At 38.4% G+C, this 21,070-nt stretch overlaps 1 protein-coding gene across 2 annotated transcripts; it reads left to right on the top strand.

The window, feature by feature from the left end:
* Positions 1-3,308: 3,308 nt before the first annotated feature.
* On the top strand, positions 3,309-20,077 carry LIMD2 (LIM domain containing 2). Of its 2 annotated transcripts, none has more exons than XM_032235534.1 (5): positions 3,309-3,452; positions 14,512-14,634; positions 16,638-16,682; positions 18,410-18,549; positions 19,498-20,077. In XM_032235534.1, the coding sequence occupies exons 2-5, from the start codon at positions 14,593-14,595 to the stop codon at positions 19,655-19,657; spliced, it is 387 nt and encodes a 128-aa protein (XP_032091425.1). In that variant the 5' UTR covers positions 3,309-3,452; positions 14,512-14,592; the 3' UTR covers positions 19,658-20,077. The 2 variants fall into 2 exon arrangements, with proteins under 2 accessions (XP_032091425.1, XP_032091424.1); XM_032235533.1 differs by lacking the exon at positions 3,309-3,452 and adding an exon at positions 13,748-13,829.
* The last annotated feature ends 993 nt before the right edge of the window (positions 20,078-21,070 follow it).

Below are 21,070 nucleotides of genomic sequence, written 5' to 3'. Positions count from 1 at the left end.
CACATCCCCGGGGGTAACGTCCTGAAACTCAACCCAGAGCTGTTCTACTTGATCCCCCTGTGCCTCGGCTGGAACTGCAGGTGTGGAGTCCAAGTCCGACCGAAACCGAGCAATTTTGTCCGCTAAGAATTGGGCATATTCTTCAGCTCTGCCCTGCAGGGGTTCCCCCGTCTCCCTTTTGTTCAATAGGGAGCGGGTTATCCTGAACAGGGCGGCTGGGCGGGACTCAGCGGATGCAACCAGGGTGGCTATGTGTGATCTTTTTGCTGACCTAAGTGCCCTAGTATATTCCCTGGTGCAGGTGGTTACCATTGCTTGATTGTAGAGATGGATACTATGCAGAATTTTTTTTTCATACAGTGAATGGCGAGATAGTTGTAAATTCAGGGTCATCTTTCTTTCGGGTACTGTGTTAGCCCCAGAATTTGAGATGTAGATTGAGCAAACCTCCCCCTCCCCAAGCTAAAATAACAGATAAGAGAGCACAGTTCTTGCTGAATGTAGCAGTGGTAGCTGTCTCCCTCCCACTCCTTTGCTATTTGTGAACACTTGTGTTGCCTAAACTCTCTCTCTCTCCTTTTCACTTCCTAACACCTACTAGGCATCCAGATTCAGTGTCTACAATATACCAACTGCCAAGTTTATATTCTATCTGAATCTTCCTTTATTCACGGCTAGCTGCTCTTCTGATGGACCTTCCTTCTTCCACACTTTGTCTGTACCAAGGTGGAGGCTCCCTCTCTTAAATAAGTGTTTCTTAAATAAGAAATAAGATTCTATCAACAGCTGATACTTTTCAGGGGTGCTGATTTATTTGCTGGTGGCAAGGTCCTATGAGTATCATGGGAGGAAAGCATCCTATCATTTTTGTACCTTTTTCTGGATATGTGCTTTTCCTGGTAGCTATGATTGTTAAGATTACAGCATAGCAGCAGTATCACTACTTCCTTCTTCAGCATTATTAGGTTGCCCTTATGTCCATACTGGGATTTCACTCCCTGATAATTGATTTGTTAACTGAATTGAAATACAGTACAAATCTGGACAGTTTATAAGTACACAGTTGTTGTGAATGTCAGCCATCGTACAAAGTAATATAGATAATTGTTTAATAAACCAAGACTCATTTCAGATGGAAAACATAGTTTCTCTCTTTGAAAAGGAATCAAAATGTTAAAAAATATCTTTGTCATTTACAGTTCCATCTTGCTTTCAGTGATTAATCAATTAAGTATAAACTAAAGCAAAAAGGGGATATCGGAGGCTGAATCATTCTGCATGAAAGTGGGAATTTGGCTGGAACAATGCATGTTTTCTAGCAGACAGATTATTTATTTACAGGATATAAAGTATAGGAATGGGCAAAGCATACCACCTATCTAATGATATCCTCCCCGAAAGAAAGTCTGTTCGTGCGGAGGGCTCTGCTATTGAATAGCAAACTTTCTCAAGAGGTTGTGAGTTTTGGGAAAAGACATTTGCAATTCTGTTTCTGTGTCTTTGAAGGGAAAGGTGTTATGCTGGTTGGTGAAACTGTTTCTCAGATATAGCAGAAATATAGTTCAAATCAATAATGTTACTTTAAAGTTACCATTAAGATAAACTAAGATACATAAATTGCTAGCATACTAGAGGAAAAACTGAATCAAACACCTGATCAAAAAGGATCAGATAGATATAAAAGCTACTGTGTTTAATCAAGACACATATTGGTGCAGTTTCCTATTAGTGAAATATCAGCACAGCAAAACCACTGAATAATGTTGCAGGCATGAGGCTTTTGTCCCTTGTTATGTTGTTCATATGCCCTATCAGAGCCTTTCATATTCGGTTGAAGTACATATATCTATTTCACTTGATAAGTATGCTGTGTGAGTTGGCTGTAATTATGATAAAATCTGCAGAACTGGAGTGTGCTAATTTGGGTGAGATGGTGGTGGTTATTTTAATTTTAATATATTGTAATTCAACTTATAAATAAATTCAAATTCCATTTCTTGTCTTCTTCCTCTTATTTTATATTGTACAATTTCAGATCATATGTGTCCTGAGCAAGGAATACATCTTAAATTCTTATATTCAGTTAATGTGATGGGGAATTTTGGAGAAATTACACAAGTATTCCCAAAGGAGCTTTTTCAAGAGGCAACTGGACTTTCTGATTTTTCTTTGAAGACATTATGCTTCTCATCCAAGAAACTTCTTCAGTTCTTCTCTTGGATGAGAAGCGAAATGTCTTCAAAGAAAAACCAGAAAGTCCAGTTGCTTCTTGAAAAAGCATCTTTGCGAGAACCATGACCTAAATGACTGAGAATCTCCATAGACATACACAGGTATTAATTCTCTGGACAATTAATGTTTCTGTTGGATTTCAGAGATGGTGAAAGACTTGTGCATTTTTACTTGTGTTGATAAGTGATTTCTTTTACAAATAACTAGATGTTTTATAGACAGTAACATGAGTTTTAAAAACAATGCTGTGTAATGGTAAAGGTGTTGGGCTAGGAACAGGAAGATCCCAATTTAAGACCTCCCTCAATCATGGAAGGTGATTGGATTGTGGGGTGGGAAAAAATTTGGAAAAGGATGTGCTAACTGCATATATTTCCTTGAGCACCTGATAAACATCAGTGAGAATATAAATCTAATAAAATAAATCAATGAGAAAAGGTCATAGGACCATAATTAAAAGTCCCCCATGTTCAGAAGCTGTAGGTGTGATCTTTCAGTGCTTTAAGCTTCAGGATTAGGAATTGTTTGGAGACTCCCAAAGGATGCACCTTTAGTGGGAGCTATGGAATGTGCAGCCATTTGATACTGTTAGTCAACAGATAAATCCTTCCAAATAACCTGTTGAGAAGAACCACTGCAAGCGATTTCAAGGGACTAGATGCCCCATTCCAAAATCTTTGCAAGGCCGCCGCTCTTGTTGGGGAGCTTCTCTGGAGAAGGGCATCTGATTGGCCAGATTCGGAGTTGGACTTCAAGAACTTTTGACTGCCACTGCTGTTTTTCAGAGCGACATTTGATCTCCACGACTGGCTACCAAGAAGGTTGGTTGTCTATCGCGGGGATCCCGATCTCTCTCCTGCATATACACACTCAGACATATCCACCGACCACGTCCCCTTTGCAGCTCCGCGCCCGCGTCTTGATGGAGGAAGAAGAAGGCAATAAGCAGTGGGGGTTCAGCGGAGCCGGAGGGGAGAGACAGAGGTGGGGAGAGAAAGAGCGAAGTAGGATGGGAAGCTCGAGGGGCTGAGAGATTGCTGCGCGCGCACTCACACACAAAGGAGACGAAGGAGGAAACAAGCAGTGCCGCGCTTTGTGTGCTGAGGGGGGCGAAGCGCCGGCGTCTCCCACTTTCCTTGGAAGCAGCAGCGAGCAGAGGTGCGCCGAGAGATCGGCCTCGTTGGGACAGTTGGGGTCTCGGCGCGCAGCGACGCCCTTTGGTAAGTGGCGTATGCCCGACTGCAGCGGCCAGATGCTCTGGGCTGGCGGGCGCGGCGGATGCAGAGAGGGCAAGATGCAAAAGAGGCCTTGTTTGGGGTTGGTGAGGCAAAAGGCTTGCCCGGTAGGCTCCAGGTTTCGAGAAAGAGAGCGGACCTGGAACTTTGGCTTCGTTCTCCAGCTTGCGTGCACTGGCGCAAAGAGGTGTGCCTACTGGTGCGCTGTGGAGAAGGAGAAGGATGGGAGAGGTGCTAGGCTAAGAATAACTGTTGCATTTGTGCTTTCAAAGCGAAGAGATGGCGGCACCCCGGCTGCTTGAGCCTTACCTTCTTGAATGACTTGTAAAGTGCTCGGTGCTGTAAAAAAAACAACCCGGCGTTCACTCTAAGACCTCTGGTCCTTATCTCAGGAAGCGAACCTTCTAAGTCAAATGAATGACGGTGTTTATAACAGGGAGCACGGCATCAAAAGTAGCTTCCTGGGCTCCTTTGGGATGGAATTGGCCTTTCTGAGGTTTGATCTCGTTATATTTCTGCTTTGGCTTCACTTGAAAAAAAAAACTCTGTGGGAATTTTGCAGTAGTTTGATGATTTGGAAACAGAAGTGTTGGCTGCTCAGACTTGTCTTGAGTGCCAGTATCTGATTCTGAACTGGAATCCCTGCTTCCAATTCAATTCAAGGCTAGGGTGGAGGATTTGGCTGTAAACAGGATATCCTATGGCTATAGTTGTTCAATATATTGAAACAAAACTGGCCATCCACATTTTACCCTGATATGTTGCACCTTCTTTCCCATTTGATTGATTCAATGAGTATTTGTAGGTTTCTCCAACTGCCACATTTTTAAAAGCACAGGTACACAAAACAGATCAAGTGATGGAATCTAACAAGCCAAAATACTGGCATTTTAAAAAATATCCAAAAATCTGTTCAACTTCATACTATCCTTGAGGAGTCATATTGCAATTGCGATTCTATGTATGTAGAATTGCATTTCTATTTCAAATAAATAGAAAGGTTCTAATCTGTACAAAGCCAATTTAATCTAGTAGTTACGGCACCAGCCAAGAAATCAGAAAACTGAGTTCCAGTCCTGCCTTAAGCATGAAATTACATTGGACCCATCACTCTCTCTCAGTCCAGTCAGTTTCACAGTTGTTGATCTCACTCCCTGTGCAGTGGTTTCATTTCATTTCATTTATTAAATTTATAGGCCGCCCAATCCCAGAGGACTCCCGGTGGCTTACAACAAAAGAAGAAAAAAGAAAAGCAAAATAAGTAAAAAATAGTTTAAAATTCACAACACACATACGTTCTAATCGGGGCTGGACCTTAACACTAAGGTCAACAGCCCCAGGCCTGCCGGAACAGCCAGGTTTTAACAGCTTTCCTGAAGGCCATGAGAGTGGGTAAGGTCCGGACCTCTGGGGGTAACTGATTCCACAGAGTCGGAGCAGCCACAGAGAAGGCTCTCCTCCGGGGGCCCACCAGCCGACACTGTCCGGCTGACATTATCCGAAGGAGGCCCACCCTGTGGGATCTTATCGGCCGTTGGGAGGTGTATGGCAGTAGGCGGTCTCGCAGATAGGCTGGTCCTAAGCCATGTAGGGCTTTAAAGGTAATAACCAACACCTTGAATTGCATCCGGAGACCAGTTGGCAGCCAGTGCAACTCACGGAGGACAGGGGTAATATGGGTGTATCTCGGTACACCCAATATCGCTCGCGCGACTGCATTCTGGACTAGCTGTAGTCTCCGAACGCTTTTCAAGGGTAGCCCCAAGTAGAGTGCCTCTTTCCTAGGGAGTGTGGGAGCAAATGTACACTAGCATTAAAAAAAATAGTTTATGTATACAATTTCCTTTAGTAAACATAAAAACTCATTATCTACATGAACAGTGTGTTAGTTTTGAAAAAATAATGGTAATAATAATATTCATATCATTGCTAATAATCACATAATAATATTTGCTTATCCATACTAATAAACCTTTATTATCATTCTATTAAACTTTTGAGTTTCTAACTTTTTTTAACTTTTGAGTTCCTTTAATATCCTGAAACAGCTGATTACCTATAGAAATGATAGAAATCTGCTATAGCTTTGTAAAGTACTATGTAGCCCATAAATCTACCATCCCTTTCAGTTTGCAAAGGGTAGGAATAATTGTATCATCTTCAAAGCTGATTTTTAAAAAGCTGTTTTTTAAAAAAAAACATTCATATTGTGTGTGGACAGTGTTGATTCTGGGTATCATTCATATTAATCCAAATTACAATAACAATATCGGTAATCTTTATCACATTTATCAAACTTAGGTGATCCTCATAGTATTATTTAAGCAACCACAAAAAACCTAACATCAGAAAACCCCTACTCTTTCTATTATTTTTGTTTATTCTATTAAAATATACATTCTAATATTTCCCCTAATTTTATTTCTGCCTCTATCAGCTTACAACAAGCTCCCTTAATGTTTAAAAGGCAATTCTTTCTATCCATCATCCCTTCTCCTCATTAGTGCTTCAATTTTTATCCATTTTTTTACTCGCCTCCCACCCTCCTCATCTTTATCTCTATCTCTATATTTTTTGTTCAGTCTAAGCCTTTCTCCCAGTACAAACATGTTGGCAGTTCTCACAAATGTCTGCCCATGTCTCAATCTCCTTATCAAAAATATCTTCCTGTATATCCAATTGTTGTTTTGTCTGTTTTATTTTCTTCATTCTCTCTTCCTTTATTGGCTGATGCTTCATCCTATTTTTTGCGCCAGTCCTTGATTTATTTGTTGACACTTCATCTGTTCTTTTCACTCCTTTTGCTTGCCATTTGTCTGATTTTCCTCTTCATCAAGCTTTTGCTTCATATGCTGGTTTGTCTGATTCATGTTTTTTCCCCCTAGTTTGTAGTCTAGTTTGCTGGTTTAAGTAGTTCATTTCATCCAATTTTTCTGTTGTTTCACCAATTCATGGTCAGTTGGGTCTTTATTCATTGCCGAATATTTTCCATTTTCTCATCTATACAATCCATTGATATTTTAATGCTTTGGAACAACAAACCATCTCATTAAAAAGTCCTCTCATTTCCAGCTATTCCTTCAACTCCAGTAATGATAGCAATATAAGTACATTAAACAGTAAAAGTCTCAATCTATTTCAAAAAGAGTTCAAAATTATAGATTTCCAATCCTTCATAGATGGCATATTCCTTCAGATTTCCATGCTGCCTTATTTCCAGCAGCTGTTAGTTTCAGTTAAAAGCCATTTATTTCAAACCAAAGTCATTTATTTAGATGGACCAGTTCTAACATTTACTCCATATTCTAATAGTCCAAGCTATTTTCCAAATTCCTTGAATCTGCTCTATGATTTTGCTCTTTTATTCTGATTACCCAGAGTTTCTTTTATGAAATGTCTCTCTTATTTCCACCTCTGGTAAATCTAAGACAATAAACAATTAAAGGTCACAACACTCCACCAGATATCAGATATTCCTTTCCTCCTCTGTAAATTTCCAGAAATCTAGGAGTCACTCTTCCTTTCATCAGTAGTTGGCAATTTTGACTTACTTTACAACATAGATCTCGGAAGTAGTTATTTTCACAGCTTAAACAATTATCCTTTTAGACTCTCTTATCATGTATTTTTTATTTCCCATGGGGCTAATTTTTAAGTAGAAGAATAATAATCTCACCCAGAAACAATCATTGTTCATTCTCTTCACTCCAGCACTTTCTTAGGTGTTTCGGTTGTCCCCAGCTTCATGGCAGTCATGTTGACTGCCACTGTTCCTTGTCTTCGGATGAGGGAGATTTTCCAAATATAGAGGAGAAGTGCTGCTCTTCTCAACCTGCAAGGTGCCCCCCTTTACTTCACCACCCCTATAGTGTGACTATGGATCCTTTTGGAGTCCTCTGACAGAGAGGGCTTGGAGTGAGGCGGCAGAGCTTGAGGTACTCACCTCTGATGCTACTGGAAACACAGCTGGCAGTCGAGTTTTTAACATCTGTTTCTATTAACTAGCCATTGATAAATTGAATCCCATGTTAAAAAATAAAAACTAAAGAATATGAAAAAAATGTTGACAGTTTTCAATATTTAACATTAAAAAATCTTGCTTACAATAAGCAAAAACTTTAATTTTTGATAAATTAGTAAATATTCTAACTATAAAATTAGTTTGTTACTTACTTAGTGATAAATAACCTACAGAGATGATGTTACAGGATCCTAGAAAGATTTAACTGCAAAAAAAATATTGGAAGTCAATTCTGTTTTTTAATAATCAAGGAAGGATTCAAAATACATGCTAGGGTATACTGTATATAATATACTTTAGAATAAATGCTTCTGCAAAAATATTACAAGGAATTGGGAGAAATCATATGATAGCACAGTTGTAGTTAAAGGACAGTGTTGATCAGGGGCTCAAACTTTTTAAACGGGACCAATTCATGGTTCTTCAAGCTGTTGGAGGGGGAGACTCAGAGATGGGTTCCTACCAGTTCGCACCTATTTGGTAGAACTGGTTTGTCAAATCTACCGAACCAGTTAGAAGAGTTTCCACCAGTGGACACGGAAAGCAGGCTACACCTACAGAAGAGGTTCCAAAATTTTTTGAAATCCACCACTGGCAAGGATCTTGTAACTTGACAGCTTTAAGACTTGCATGCTTCAATGCCAGAGTTTCTGAATAGCTACTTGGACCGGCCTAAGTACTAATTCATAATTTCATATCCGGTCACATGGGCAGCAAGCCACTCCCATACGGTTACATAGGTGGCAAGCCACTCCCACAAAGGAGGCCACATCCACAGAGTAGGTTCCAACAATTTTTGAAACCCACCACTGGGGAGACTGGTTGTGTGGGCATGGCTAGGAGCTCATGTGACTTGGTGGGTGTGGCCAATTTAGCAGTCCATTAAACAATACACACAAATTAAATTTTAATTTTGCTCCTGGGGGTGTTTTATTTGCTTTTTTTTGCATGTTGCTCTTCTGGTTGCCATGTCAGTTTTGCAACAAATCTTCTCAGCCCTAAGGCCCTTATAATCAACAAGTCTCTCTCTCTCTCTCTCTCTCTCTCTCTCTCTCTCTTTCGTGTGTGTGTGTGTGTGTGTGTGTCTTGTCTCTCTCTCTTTCCCTCTCCCCCCCTCTCTCTGTTTCTTTCTCTCTGTCCTCTGTCTCTATCACTCTCTTCTGGAGGCAGGAGAGGTAAAAAAAAACAAGGTGTGTGGATGCTCCAGGAAACCTCCGTGTTTCACACCTCCCCTGCCCTATTTCACACCTCCCCTGCCTCCAGTAGCACTCTGCAGGCCAAAAATGTTGGCCTTACTTTCCAGGGCTCCACAGGGCTAGCAAAGATAAGTTATGTGCTTTGCTGAAGGGTGGGGCCAGCGAGTGGGTGGGGCAATGTGGAGGAGGCAGCCTCATGGTCCTGTGTGGGTTGGATTAATGGCTTCAGTGGGCTGTATGTGGCCCATGGGTCATAGTTTGAGGAGCCCTGGTGTTGATGCTTAGAAGTACTAACTTTTTTCTCTATGACAAAATATTCAAAAAATTGTAGAATAAAGGGCTCTAATTTCTGAGGCTTTGAATGGGATTCTGGAATTCACCCTGAGTTAGTTTAATTTTAAAGAAATTCTGAAACGTTGCACTCTTTGCTGGCTCCCTTGGGATGTCTTGCAACATTATGAGCATCCACAGAAAAGGAAAGGAGAACAAATGATGCAATATGTCATGATGTAAGCCCCATGACATCAGCTATCAGCGTTCAAGAACATAATCACAATAGTTACGACAATTGTCATTTGAACATCATTGTGAATGGTGCAGTCGCTATGAATAATATCACTGATGAAGCCAATGAAGGAGCTCTGGTTTATCTTTAGCTATTGCTTTATTTTGATTATGTAATAACCAAATGGCCTGAATGCTTAGTGCAAACAAGGAGCAGGTTCATTAGTTTGTGAACTTTATTTAGGTGAGGTATGCCTATTTCAGTTACATTTAGTTGGCTTTTCTTTAGAACAGGCTATTTGTCTAGAGATTAAGAATATGCAAAACAGTTCTTATGAAGAAAAGTCAAATTCTCTGTTGACAATAAAAGTGAAAAAATAGAGGAAACAGCAAAGTTCTTCTCTGCACTGTGTTTTTTCCAATAACTCTTTCTTCTGTTAGAAGAATGTACTTTAGTAGTAATATCTTTGATAATCAGATATTTCTTCTGCTCCCTTGGTATATAGTCCAGCTTTTCATGGCTTCTGAATGATTTATCTTGTACCATTTATTTGGAATTGTAATCCTTTACTTGTAAATGTTTTTATCTTTTCAGGCAACTCTCTAGCCATTTATTCAAAGGCTAGAGAGTCAGAATAATAGCTTTTGGGCAAGTTATCATATAACAGCTAAGCTGACAGTTCCTCTTTAGCCTTTCATTCAGCAAAAAATGTTCCTCTGCCAAAAATTGACCAGAAAAGGGATTCCTGCCAAAGAGATTATCCCAGTGGAAATAGGGTCCTTGTGAAAGGTTAGCTTTCACTCCAGTCAAGTTTTAGCCTGGAAAGTCTTCCCTGACTCAAGTCACTAGAGATACTATGTCATGAATATTCACAGGGGAAAATTGTTTGCTGGACATTGTAATCTATTCAGCAATGTGTCGATGGGCACTCATCTTATAAACTATTGATATAAAGTAGTTACCATATATTATTTTGGATAGGCGTATCTGCAGATAAATTGGCCCTCACTTCAACCAAAGTACCATGAAAAATATACCTCCCATGGGTAAGCCGAACTTTGAATTTTTAGCCATAGCAACAGGTGGAAAACTGCAAATTGTTGCAATGTAATTTATAAAAAAAAAACACATAATTTTAAGGCTGTGATGGGCTTTAAAAAAACCTGAACTTTGGTCCACAGATAACCTGAACCCAATTTTGTGGGTGTATTTTTGAATATATTTTGGGTAGCTTATTTGTTAGTATATATACAATACAATATTGTTGTATGAACTAGTCAACTGAGGGTATTGTAAACCTATACATGATAAGAATGCTAGATTAGGGAATTCAGCTAGTATATTCTTATTGTTAGGAACACCATTTGGATTTAAGCTTTTCCACAGTACTATGTGGTGGAGGTGAAGAAAAAACCCTTGAAAAAGGCATAAAAAGAATCTTAGCTAGTGAGGAACATAAATTATTTTGATTATCCAGTATCTATATCAAGTAGAGGTATGTAATAGGAACTTGTAATTTTGTGCCTTAAGTTCTAGAAAAACTGTGATAATGAAATTGTTCCCTCCCCTTACTTAATGGAGAAAAGAGAAAATGAAAGAGGCTGATGGCAGCACACATTCTCATACTGATCACTCAGTTAGTGACTATAATTGGAACGGGCGTTGTTAAGCAACTCCATTGTTAAGTGAAACTGTGATTGCTTATGAATTTATTTCAACTTCCCTTTGCTTTACTGACCTGCAAAGATAGTAAATATAGAATAGAATATAATTCTTTATTGGCCAAGTGTGATTGGACACTCAAGGAATTTGTCTTTGGTGAATATGCTCTCAGTGTACATAAAAAGACACACGTTCATCAAGAATTATAAGGTACAATACTTAATGATTGTCATAAGGTACAAATAAACAATCAGGAAATAATCAATATAAATATAAATTGTAAGGATGCAAGCAACAAAGTTACAGTCATGCAGTCATAAGTGGGAGGAGATAGATGATAGGAATGATGAGAAGACTAATAGTAATAGTAATGCAGCCTTAGTGAATAGTTTGACATTGGTGAGGGAATTATTTGTTTAGCAGAGTGAAAGTGTTTGGGGAAAAAACTTATTTTGGTCTTGGTATGCAGTGCTCTATTGCATCGTTTTGAGGGTAGGAGCTGAAACAATTTATGTCCAGAGTGCGAGAGGTCTGTAAACATTTTCACGGCCCTCTTTTTGACTTGTGCAATGTACAGGTCCTCAATGGAAGGCAGGTTGGCAGTAATTGTTTTTTTCCCCTGCAGTTCTAAATAAATAATAAAGATTGGTTGCAAAGTTACTTTTTCATCACCATTATAACTGCAAATTCTCATTCTTTGAGGCAGTCCCTAAATAAGGACTACCTACACAATGCCTTTAATAATGCAATCTGGATTTTGATACTTTAATGTTATAACAAAAGCTAGGAATTCAAAGAGTTCAACAGAAAGTGAATAATTTCTAATAAAGAAGAAAACTTTCAATCACTATTATCAAAATTGAATGCCTTTATATCTGGGGCTAAAGCCACCTAGGACAATGAACTTCTTTTAATAGAAACCTCATTCAGACCATCCCAATTATATAAATTGGAAGGTCCAATTTGAAATTCCAGTGTATCAAATGAAAGTGAAGTATCACACTGTGCACACACACACACATGCGTATACACACACAAACACACACACACACACACTTATGTTCAAATACAAAAGCGGTACAAATACACAGACAAATAGCTACCTGTTTGCCCAAGTTCTCCATGAACCCTAATTTGAGAAAAATTGACACTCGGGAATAGATCATGGAAAAAAGCCTATTTGTCCATATACTATTATACATGAAATTGTTGCCAGTAACTATAAAATTTGGTGGTTAGAAATCTAGAACATGGAAAAGAGCAATTAAACTCAATTTTATCTACCGTAATTATCTAACTTCTATCTAAGACTGAAAAATTTAAGATATGTAAATTCCGGCTATATACAAAAAACAACACCCCACACCCTTCATCAGAATCACACAAATGTCTCTGAGTTCTTGATAACTAAGTATGTAATAACATTCCTAGGAAGTCCATATTAGTATTTAATGAGTGACTGAAACCCTAGCAGTTTTAAGTCAATGTGAATTTGGCAATATATGTTAAAAAGGAGTAGGGCATCAAACAAAGTAATAAAATTCATTTTATTTGTATTTTATTTTTATTGAATTTCCTTTCCTATATATGTAAAACCAAATTATATTCATCCATTAGTATCTGTTGTGCTATTAGTATAGCTATACCTGGATTTTGACCAGTATTTCTGTATCTTTCCACCTTTCTTCTAGTTATGGTGAAAGTAGCATTTAGTTGGGCAACATATAAATTTAATAAATAAACATTTTTAATATAATAAAACCACAGAGGTGGGTTTAGAACCAGTGCTTATTTGTTGTACTGTATTCTTTAATTGTTTTGTGACTCCTTTCCCATTCCTATCTCAGTTTTCTTGTCTCTCTGCCATGTCTGAATGTGGTTTGTTTGTTTATTGACAATGTATAGACATGCATCTTCCTGATATCAGAAGAAGTTGGTCAGCATCTTATTAAACTAATATATTTTATTAAAAGACATGTGAATCTTACTTCATCAGATGAATAAACTAATTGAAATGATAAGTTAAATTGGGATAAGATGGAGAGAGAAGGGAGGGAAAGACAAGTTGGTTACGCAATCCCTTGTCAATCAATAATTATAATGAGTTAAAAACTGATTGTGTGTGTTGAGACCATGTGATATTGCATGAAACCTTCGGATGTATTTGAGTTTAGCAATCTCTTGTTCAACAATGGACATGAAGTCTAGTTTTTCCAAAACAGTATGTTGAGAACATCTTGGAAGACAGGATTGCTTTATACTAATGTGTCCTTGTGTTGCCTCATAACTACACCAAGAGCAACACCATACACCCCCAACAAAAATATATACAAGATTAGAGATACCTTTAAATTCTTTTTATCCAAGATGATATAAGTCAGTTGCTAGCAGCACTTTTCTGGATTCTATGTAGGACAAACTTTGTTCTACATTGTACTACAAAAAACTTTGAGCAAAAGAATTAATGGAGACAAATTTGACATCAGGACTCAAAACAATGACAAAGTAGCATCAAATCATTTCAATTTCCCAGTACACTCTCTATCAGACCCCAAGTGATTGTTTATAATAAAATTATCATTTTGCTTTATTTTAGAAAACATGATTCCTGATGCACTGTCAGTTTTCAAAATAGTTCTAATAGTAGTGTCAATGACCAAATAACTTGCAATGGTTGCCTTGGTGTGAATTCAAGCATGTCAAATGGGGGGGGGGGAGACATTTTGCCCTTTGCTTATATGGCTCTAGTATCTAATATGAAAATTTTAACCCTCTTATGGGTACCTGGCATGTCCTTAAATGGAGAAAGCAGGAAATAACAAGCTAACCACAAAGGGGAACGGAAATGAATCAGGGCCATTTCTTAAGCAGCACACAGGCTTTGTAGAACCAAGAGGCAAGAATGTTCTAACAAGTGTAAATGTACATGAACAGCAGAGATTCAAGTGGCAGTGAAGACATAAACGAATTGAAACTGGGTAGGAGAATCCAACAATTTTATTTTTCTGGGGAGAAAGAAGGAAAGCTTAGGGGAGAATTGTCTATGGAAATTCTCAGTCATCCCGGTCATGGTTGTCCCAAAGGTGCTTTTTCAAGAGGCAATTGGACTTTCTTGTTTTCTTTCAAGATATTTAGCTTCTCATCCAAGAAGCTTCTTCAGCTCTGAGCTTTAGGGGAAAATGTGAATCTCTCTAATACACATGTACAACTTCCCCCGCATACATACGTATCTTATATATTAGAGATTTAAAGAACATAGGTACACTAATTTATTTTGTTAAGTTATATTTATTATTAAATTAAATTGATAGCTACTATTTCAAGAATAGTTTTTGTAAAATATATGTATTAAAATAGATAAGTTGCATACTGAGATAAATATGTTCATATGGCTGTTTGCAAATATATTAAAAATAATGCCATCTTAACACATTTCTAATATATATGAGATTGCATTCAGAATTGTTTTTTTTTAAATCTCTTGATCTGCAATTAGTCTGAAAAGGAAATGAAGTACAATAAAATAGTCTATGCGTATACTAGCAGTATTTGTGCATGATGTTTTGGTTATCTGGAATTTACATTTCAGAAAGCTGAGAAATATTCGAGTGTTGTAGAATAATATTCTAATATTCTCGACTTATTTTTTTTTCTCCTCAGGTATAAGCCATATCCACATTGAAGAATTAGCCAACCCAAACAAGTGAAGATATAAGCCTGTGTGGGTGAGAATAGAGCACAATGTTCCAAGCTAAGGGACAATCCAGTACAGCCTCTTCTAATGTACGTACAGAAATCAGTATCTTTAAAGTGTTACTGCTACTTCATAAGGAGGAAATAAATAGGGAAATAATATTGTTTGTACATTGGGCCATATCATTTGTTTAAATCATGCTTTTCAGACAGGAATATTACACCAATGGCTGAGATTGCATTTAGCAATAAGTTGCAATGCTATTGATGCACTTTCCACTTAGCACTATATATGAACCAAGCAAATTTATGTTATTTTTATCTTGGTACTTTAAATAATAACATGTTCATCACGGTGGAAAACTTAATGTATAGAATCTATTGAAGAAAATACTTTTCTCATTGGGAGGAATATAGGTATAAAGAAAAAAAAATACAGAATTAAATCTGGGTTGGTCACTGTGACCAGAGAGGTTTTTGTCTTCCGAGATTTCGGACTCATGCAGGAGCCCATCTTCAGGGAACTTCTCTCCAGCAGAATGTGTGCTGTTTTGTTTGTGTTATTTATAATGCTTGTTGTAAGTGGCTTTTTAGATGTTGATTGGGGTGTACTGATGGCTGGCTTTTAAGTCATTAGCTGTCATTTGCTTGTGCTGCTCAGCCCTAGCCTTCTAAGTATTTGATAGGCTGGTGGTAAATTAACACCCTTGTTGACTGACAAGGAGCCTGTTTCCCAGGCTTCAATCACTTCCCTGCCTGTCTCTGTGCCTGCTCGTCCAACAGTCTTAGTAGCAAAATTGAACAAGGACATACATTCAATTTTGAACTCTTCATTGCAGTGTGAGGCTACCAATGGGTTTGGGTCTCTCTCCATCTGACCACTTGCTTGTATTCTTACACTCTGGTGGTTAGCTTCCTCTGTCTGTCCTACATAGTCACAGAGGTAATCCATGCAGGGGATTTGGTAGATTACATTGGAAGTATATTCCACCTCCAAGCGATCTCTGAATGCATAATTTGTCCTCGGATGATAGCCTTTGGGTGGTGTGTGATGCCCACATGCAGATCTCGGAAACTGCATTCTACAGCTTCCAAAATGCTTTTGATGTATGGCAAGGTGTGCCATGTGGTCGGTCATGTGCCTTACTTCTTCCTTTCTCTCTCCACTGTGTTGGGCAGACATTTTGTGACAAATGGATACCCACTCTGCTGGAATTCTTAATGTAGGTACCTGATCTCCAGCTGCTTGGCTTGCTGGGTACTGCAGTGGGTTCTCTCCCTGCTATATAGTGTTCCTAATGCAACTCTTTTTGTGTGACCATCCATTGTCACACAAAAAGAGTTGCATCAGAACACTATACAGAAAATATCACAGGGACTGTATCTATTTCATTCCATGTATTTTGTTGAGATATTTGCAAACAATTCATTTGAAGATAATGTGATTGTACCAGTGGTGGGTTCTGGATCCCATTCCAACCGGTACGGCGTTGTCCACATGGAACTGTGATGTGCGCATGCATCGTACCTGACAGCGACACCTTTGCAAGCCTCTGCGATGCTCCAGCTGCTCTGCAGAGCATTGCGCAGGTGCTGTATGTGCCATGCACGTGCACGAAGGCGCTGAAGGCTTTTAAAGGACAGGTAAGGAGCTTGGGCGAGTGTGTGGGTCCTCCGGAACACAGTACCGGAATGGTACCCGGTTCTCCGGGCAGGCTCCAGTACACCCGTGCCGGGGTGTACCATCTGCAACCCATCACTGGATTGTACAGATTCACCTGAATATATTCTTCCACATTGTAACTTGTGGATATAGTAGTCTTTTTCCCTATTTTTTCCCATATTTTATAAAGCAATAGAACGTCTCTCTGATGTTTCTGAATCTTTTTTTCTTGCATTACTATTGTTCTAGATTGATTAACAATATTCAAACAACTAAAGAAAGAGTTCAAGAAAAGTACTAGCTTGCTAGTAAATCAGCATATCAGCAAATATAACACAAGTAAACTGCAGTTTGTATTCAAATCTATAAATAAGATTTGCTATGTAAGAAGAACATTAATTTTTATTTTCCCTCTCCCTCCTTTATTTAGGAAGCAAAAAGCAACACGGGGACATCTATTGTACAGAGATCCAAGGTATTTATCACTCCTTTTTCTTCTTTCAGGCGACTATTACTTGAAAAAGTTGTGACTACAGGTCATCCCAGGGTTACAATCGTTCCCTTAGCAAATGTTCAAGGTTATGCAATCAGCGTCCCCTAGTGTTTACATACAAGTCCTGAACCTATGGTCCCGAACCATGGTAGTTGTTTCCCTTTACAAACAACTGCAGAGACTCCGCAACATTTGTCATGCACTTTGCCAGCCAACATGGAGGTAGGAGGTGTGAGTCCATCTCTCTGACGCTCTGTTTAGGCTTGTGCAGGCCTCGCCTGGCAGTTTGCAGGCCAAAACGCAGGCTTGAAGGGGTGGGATTTTTACTTGGAAGTCCTACTTGGAAGCCAAGTAGTTCTATTAGAAGAGTGTTTCTCAGTCTAATCAATCTTAAGATGTGTGGACTTCAATTGCCACAATTTCCCATTCAACATTCTGGAAGGAGACTTCATGCTGGCTGGGGAACTCTGAAATACTGTATGAAGTCCACACATCATAAAGTGTCAAGGTTGGGAAATGCTGCATTTGATCCTTGGACATTCAGTATTATTTTTTAAATCATAAACTGAAATATTTCAATAAGCACAGATATTAATAAAACAATCAGGGTTTTACTTAAGTCAAAATACAAGTGAGAAGAATGCCACTAACTGCAGTTTCTCATTCTAACTGCTTTTCTTTAAGGATAGCCAGTATCATGTAAGATACACTGCAGTGGTTTAACTGTGAAATGATAACTATGTGAATCACTGAATCACTGTTACCAGGCTACCCTGGTCCTAAAAGGCTGATAATTGATGTACCTATCAAAATTGATGAAAGGCAATGCCTTTCATCTCTTCAGATCACATTCTTGTATCCTGATGTGCAACATATTTATAGAACATATGAAAATAGCAATAAAATAATTCACCCTGACATTGAAACTCCATTTTATGCAGAATTTGTAATCATTCTCTTTATTATTTTTAAACCTGTTTTGAAAGGCAAGTTGATAGCTCTCTTTTTAGATGTATTTCAAAGGAACTTCCCTAAATACCAGTTGAATTCAGACCATGGATATTCATATGTTTTTAAATTAAAAAAACACGCGTGAAAATTACGATTGAGGATTGTACTTGTGATAAATCCTTTAAAATGATTTTCAACAGCATTTTGGTTTCTACTAAATAAATATTATGGTGCAGTGGTTGGAATGCAGTATTTCAGGCTGCCTCTGCCCATCGCCAGGAGTTTGCTCCTGACAGGGCTTGAAGTTCACTCAGCCTTCCATCCTTCTGAGGTCAGTAAAATGACCCAGATTGTTGGGGGCAATATGCTGACTCTGTAAACCACTCAGAGAGTGCTGTAAAGCTCTGCAGAGTGATATATAAATCCAAATGCTATTGCTAATATTAAATATTTCATTCTGAATTCCAGTGTCCTGCACTTTTAGATTTGGAACATTCTCCATAAATTACCAATTATTTCAGCTATTAAATTACTTAATGTTAAACCAGGGTGCCGCTTAAGACTGCTTTTATTTACTATTAACTAAACATAAAAGTTAGGAAGCTTGGCAAACAAGTCGAATATGCTGTATTCAAATTGCTTTGAAATTGTATCTTCATAATTAAATCACTGGTAATTGTGCATTGTTCTTTTTCTCTTGCTGCTTCCTCTTCTGGAACTTACTTTCGCCAACATCACCTTTTACTCTTGTCATCCAGTCATTCAGCATGAAGGCCCAGGTGAAAGAGACATGCAGTGCCTGCCAGAAAACTGTCTATCCTATGGAGCGCCTGGTGGCTGATAAATTTGTCTTCCATAACTACTGCTTTTGCTGTAAGCATTGCCACACCAAGCTAAGGTAAGGGAAAAGTGAGCACATTTCCCTTTTTGTTTTGGGGAGGAAGCAATACAAAGGGAATATGTGGGTCAATCTCCTGGTTGTTGATCCTGTATCATTCCCAATTGCCATCATTAATTATGATTCCATCCACCCCATTTAGCAGCCTGATAAAGAACTGATAATAGATTCTGCTTTGGTATGACATCTCATTTTTTTTCCAGCCTCTTTACCATGTACTGAATGCTACCAGACTGTGCAAAATATAGTTGGCTTGAATCAGAGCAGTGTTCTTTTTGCCTGTTGAAGGGCAATCATATCAAAATTCCCTCAGGTCCCAATTTTTCAGCTTTTAACACTTTTAAACATTAAACTACAGGGAGAGAGACATTAATCTTTTATCAGTCAGCTGTTAAAACAAATGAATCAGGAGACTTCACTATAAGAAAAAAATCGACTTGCAGATGATCTCACCTGATCTTCAAAAGGTTAAGCAGAGATGGGGCATGCTTTGTACCTGAACAGAAATTGAAGCTGAAAATTATCTCAGAAAAAAGTAATGGCAAAATAGTTCTGTGCTGTTGCCAAGAAACCCATTTGGATGAAGAGCTCCCATCAAACAAATCTTTTCTAAGCTTAGTAGGAATTGTGGAAAAAACAGGACTAAATTAGGCATCTTTCTGCTTTCTGAAGAAACACAAGCACTTATGGCATTTAAACATTTAAATGACTTCACAACTTTTTTGCATCAGTACAGTACAATAATTCTGCTTCCTTTATGGGGTAGGTCTCATGCTCCTATTAGTACACGATGGCAAAATCTGAAAGATGCTATGTTGCAAATTCTCAGGAAGGACACAGCAGTAAACTCATAGCTTTGTTTTCATAATATAACTGCCATTATACTAGTTTTCTTCCATTTTTCAGCTCTTTCCTAGTAAACCCTAACATGTTCTTATTTCTATTCAGCTTGGGTAGTTATGCAGCTCTCCATGGGGAATTCTACTGCAAGCCACATTACCAGCAGCTGTTCAAGAGCAAAGGCAACTATGATGAAGGTTTTGGCCGCAAGCAGCACAAGCAACTCTGGCTGCAGAAAGAGGTGGAAAATGGTACAGATACCGCATGACCCATAGCCTATAGTTCCCCACTTTGAGATCTTTGATATGGGGATGAACTGAGCTGATGGAGAGCAATGGTAATTGCAAGATGGCTAGGAGCAGGAAAGACTAAGCAGGAATGAACCATAGTTTTAATGGGCTGTGGAAAGAATTAAGCATCCAAAAAACTACAGACATGTTGAAAATGGGAAATTTTGCTTTACTCATGGAAAAGCAGGAATATTAATACTATAAAAAGGACCAGGTCATACTAGTAATGGAATTGCAACCAGGATTGTAGCTAAACAGTTTGACTAGCAAGCTGTAAATGTAATATTTCACACCTGTACATCTCCTTGGTCAAAAGTCTATGACTCAATGGTGGGATTCAGCCAGTTCTCACCACTTCAGGAGAACCAGTTGTTAACTTTCTGAGCAGTTAGGTGAACTGGTTGTTGGAAGAAATCATAGGGCAGAAAACTGGTTGTTAAATTATTTAAATCCCACCACTGCTATGACTACACGTTATTCCATATAACATGTTAAGACACAACCAAGTCACCCTTTTAGCAAGTCAAGCAGCATCCTAACAGGTTGACCTGGATGTTGGTTTCCTTGCTTTTGAAGTTCAAGTAGAAGAAACTATTCCAACAGGCTTTAACCAATTTTTAGATATTCTTTTTATAGTTAGTTTTTAAGGAGACAAAGCATTATCTATTCCCAATATCTGGCCATTTGGATAAACAAATTGTGCAAATAGGCAGCAACATATTGAATTCTGACTGTGAATTTACTTAGCATCCTAAACGTAGATTGTTACCTCTTTTCTTATGGGGAGGCTGCGTGCTTCTGCTGCAGACTCCATACACATGTCTAGGGTAAAGATGTATATATTCAAGCTTTAGAAATTCTACACAATGAAATAGAAAATACAACTTTTAGAATTTCAGACAGGTGTATAAGACACCCTACACATTAAGAGTCCTAGGGGTAAAATTGGTTTAAGAGTTATAGAAGCATGTATATTACTCCAAAACTCTGATGAATGTGGGTCTGCAGACCCTGCATCCTAGTTCTCATCAGCTCTGTTCTATCCATTCAGCCTTAAACTCTGGGGAAGAATTCAGTGTCTATCTTTTATATCTGCCTTTTCAGTGGTACGTGATAAGCTGAAGTACACTTGTGGTGTTTGTGTCCAGAGCTGCACTGTCTTATTTTTGTAATATAGGTTTTCTGAGCTTTTCCTCTTTGATGTTGTTTATGAAAGTTTTGAGAGATGAAAATGTGCAACTTCTATTTCAGTTTCCAAAAGATTTCTTGCTGAACAAGAAACATGTTCTGCATGAGAGAACAATCCAGTCATCATTGTATGCATTAAAAAAAAAAACCCAGGTTAATATCACTGGCTAGAAGAAAAGCGGTGGCTCACACACAATTCATAT

This window comes from Thamnophis elegans, chromosome Z (genome assembly GCF_009769535.1).
Source record: "Thamnophis elegans isolate rThaEle1 chromosome Z, rThaEle1.pri, whole genome shotgun sequence".
Taxonomy (NCBI): domain Eukaryota; kingdom Metazoa; phylum Chordata; class Lepidosauria; order Squamata; family Colubridae; genus Thamnophis; species Thamnophis elegans.
Note: the sequence above shows the minus strand (reverse complement) of the source record. Positions and strands in the feature narration are given on the sequence as shown.